The following is a 3333-nucleotide window of genomic DNA, read 5'->3' on the forward strand; positions in this document are numbered from 1 at the left end:
TGGGATCTGTCAGCAGGGAGCAGGGAGAGACCTGGGCACAGAGAAGCAGCTGGTGGCAGGGACAGCTGCAGGCAGCAGAGACATGGGCAGGCAGATGGAGAGGGATCTGCTGCCAAGAAGCCTGGCAAGGGGCATCAGGCAGCTCTGGGCCACTCTCTGCCCTGCAGGCACTTCCCAGTGCACCCTTTTGGTCTCCTCTCCTGCCCAGCAGAGGCAGTGCCCTCAAAGCTGTGGGCTCCAGCTCATGAGTCATGGCCTTGGCATCTGCACATGCAGCTGGAGGCTCCTGCAGTGTGCACACAGAAGGGTGACCAAAGCTCTTCAGTTGCACCGTGGGATGTGCAGGGAGCAGAGCAGGGCAAGGAGAAGGCTTCACACCAAGCCCCTCTGCCTTTGTGCCTTCACTTCATCGTTTGCAGAGCTCTGCAGTGCTGCTCCCTAAGTCTCCCTCGAGCCACAGGACTCCTGCTGTGTGGGACTGGGGCTGGGCTGTGGTCACTTTGTGCTCTGACACTGACTCTGGAGGTCCTGCCCCAGAGGTGTCTTCATGGCAGCTGAGTGTCCAAGCTGCATTGGAAGCTGTGCTGAAGCCTGCCAGTGGTTGGTGGGGATGGGGCATGAGGTGAGCCCTTCCTCACTCAGCTGAGGCAGAGGCTGTTCTGTGGGCACTGCACCTTTGTTTCCAGAGGGAAGTGTCCCCTAACTTGTCACTGCTTTTCCTCCTTGGACAGGTCTCCATGGCCAGAGGCAGGCAATGTCCAACAGCAGCTCCATCACTGAGTTCCTCCTCCTGCCATTCGCAGGCACACAGCAGCTGCAGCTCCTGCACTTCTGCCTCTTCCTGGCCACCTACCTGGCTGCCCTCCTGGGCAACAGCCTCATCATCACCACCATCGCCTGGCACCACCACCTGCACACCCCCATGTACTTCTTCCTCCTCAACCTCGCCCTCCTTGACCTGGGCACCATCTCCACCACTGTGCCCAAGTCCATGGCCAATTCCCTGAGGCACTCCAGGACCATCTCCTATGCAGGATGTGCTGCTCAGGTCTTTTTCTTTGTATTCCTCATTTCAGCAGAGTATTTTCTCCTCACCATCATGGCCTACGACCGCTACGTTGCCATCTGCAGACCCCTGCACTATGGCACCCTCCTGGGCAGCAGAGCTTGTGCCCACATGGCAGCAGCTGCCTGGGCCTGTGGCCTTCTCTATGCTCTGCTGCACACAGCCAATATATTTTCCTTGCCCCTCTGCCAGGGCAATGCTGTGCACCAGTTCTTCTGTGAGATCCCCCAGATCCTCAAGCTCTCCTGCTCCACAGCCTACCTCAGGGATCTTTGGCTTCTTGTGGCTGGTGTTTGTTTGGCATTTGCCTGCTTTGTGTTCATTGTGGTGTCCTATGTGCAGATCTTCAGGGCAGTGCTGAGGATGCCCTCTCAGCAGGGACGCCACAAAGCCTTTGCCACCTGCCTCCCTCACCTGGCTGTGGTCTCTCTATTTCTTAGCACTGGCTTCTTTGCCTACCTGAAGCCCCCATCCATGTCCTCCCCATCCCTGGATTTGGTTGTGTCAGTTCTGTACTCAGTGGTGCCTCCAGCAGTGAACCCTCTCATCTACAGCCTGAGGAACCAGGAGCTGAAGGCTGCCCTGTGCAAACTGCTCCCTGGATGCTTTCAGAAGCAATAAACTCTTTGTCTCCTGCTGCAGAGCAGCTCTGGTGTCACTCAGTGCAGGCCCAGTCTGGCTTCTCCAGCTTTTGCTGTTTGTGATGGATATTTACTCTTTGTGGTGTTGCCATCACCTTTCCAATTCCCTCTCTGCTTTGCCTTCCTCACCAAGAGTTTATGCAGGAGGAGCTCTGCTCCTTGATTGGTTCAACAAGCCAAAGGAGCTTTCAGGAACATTTTTCTTCCTGCCATCCTTCCTCCATGATTTTACCGAAGCTCCAAGGACAATTCCTGTGTGCAGAGTTGGTGGGGAAGAGTCCCAGTACAGCAGCAGTGCCAGGCAGCAGCACTCCCCAGACCCCCTGCCCCCTCCCAGCACAGACTGGCACCTTCAAGTTCTCATTGGATCCCCTGGACCCCTCCTATTACAACCTCTTCCTCACCCCAGTACAAACTGAGCCTCTCACCCTACCCTCTCCCACATCAGCTCCATCCATCCCAGCACCAATTCCATACCCTGACCCCTCCCACTGCAGAATGCTCCTATCACAGTACAAACTGATACCCTGATCCCATCCCACTACAAACTCTCAGTCCAAACTGGGTCCCTTTAAACCCTCCAAGCAGACCTTGTCCCAGTACAAACAGGATCCCCTGATCCCCTCCCAGTACAGACTGCACAAAGCTTATTCTCACTTCCTCCCTTGGTCCCTTCCCAGTCTAGACCAGAGCTGACCCAATACAACTGGGGTCCCCTCTCTCCATTCCAGTCCCCTCTGCTCCCTGCTCAGTACAAACAGCATCTCCTGAACCCCTCCCTGCACAGCTCTGGCCTCGTCCCAGCACACAGAGGATTGTTTCCCATCTCCTAGGACAGTCTGGCTCCCAGCCCAGGACAAAGCACATCCTCTGCAAACCCTCATTGCTCACCAGCACAGCCTGGGTCTCACTGCAGTGCCAACAGGACCCCCTGATGCCATCCCAGCTCACACTGGGCTCTCCTCCCTCTGCAAACTCAATCTCTTTAACCCCTCCCAGCACAGACTGGGCAAGGCCCAGCACAAACTGTATGCCCTGCTCTGCTCCCAGTGCAGACTGGCTCTGGTCAGAGCACAAACTGGACACCCTGAGCCCATCCCAGTACTGGCTGAGCCTTGACCTACACAACCTGAGTCCCAGCAACATATCAAAGCACAGCCCTGGCCTTGTCCCAGCATAAACTGGTTCTACTGATCCCCTCCCAGTACAGACTTGGTCTCACTTCAGTGCAGAGTGGATCCCCTGTCCCCTTCCAGCAGTGCCTGTGTCCATTACAGTACAAACTGCACTGGGCCCTGTCCCAGTCCTAACAATGTCTCTTTAACCCTTCCAAGGACAGACCAAGCCTTGTCCCAGTACAAACTGGATTCATTTATCTCCTGCCAGCATAGACCTGGCAGCATCTCAGTCAAAACTGAGCCCCTTTAACCCCTCTCAGTACAGACAGGACAAGTTCCTGTATAGACTTGTCTTGGTTCTAATTTAAATTTCCAGAGACTCAGATAAATTTGATAGAACCAATAACAATTTTATAAAGTGTCCTTCCTTCTCCCCCTCCTTTCCCAAAAGAAAGGGATTAGATGGAGAGAGAGAGAGTGAGAGAAGCACACCCAAACAAATCAATCT

At 54.9% G+C, this 3333-nt stretch overlaps 1 protein-coding gene across 1 annotated transcript; it reads left to right on the forward strand.

The window, feature by feature from the left end:
• The first annotated feature begins 754 nt into the window (after window positions 1–754).
• Window positions 755–1687, forward strand: LOC135174099 (olfactory receptor 14A16-like). The gene has a single exon (XM_064141348.1). The coding sequence runs from the start codon at window positions 755–757 to the stop codon at window positions 1685–1687; it is 933 nt and encodes a 310-aa protein (XP_063997418.1).
• Window positions 1688–3333: the final 1646 nt, after the last annotated feature.

This window comes from Pogoniulus pusillus, unplaced genomic scaffold (assembly GCF_015220805.1).
Source record: "Pogoniulus pusillus isolate bPogPus1 unplaced genomic scaffold, bPogPus1.pri scaffold_47_arrow_ctg1, whole genome shotgun sequence".
Taxonomy (NCBI): domain Eukaryota; kingdom Metazoa; phylum Chordata; class Aves; order Piciformes; family Lybiidae; genus Pogoniulus; species Pogoniulus pusillus.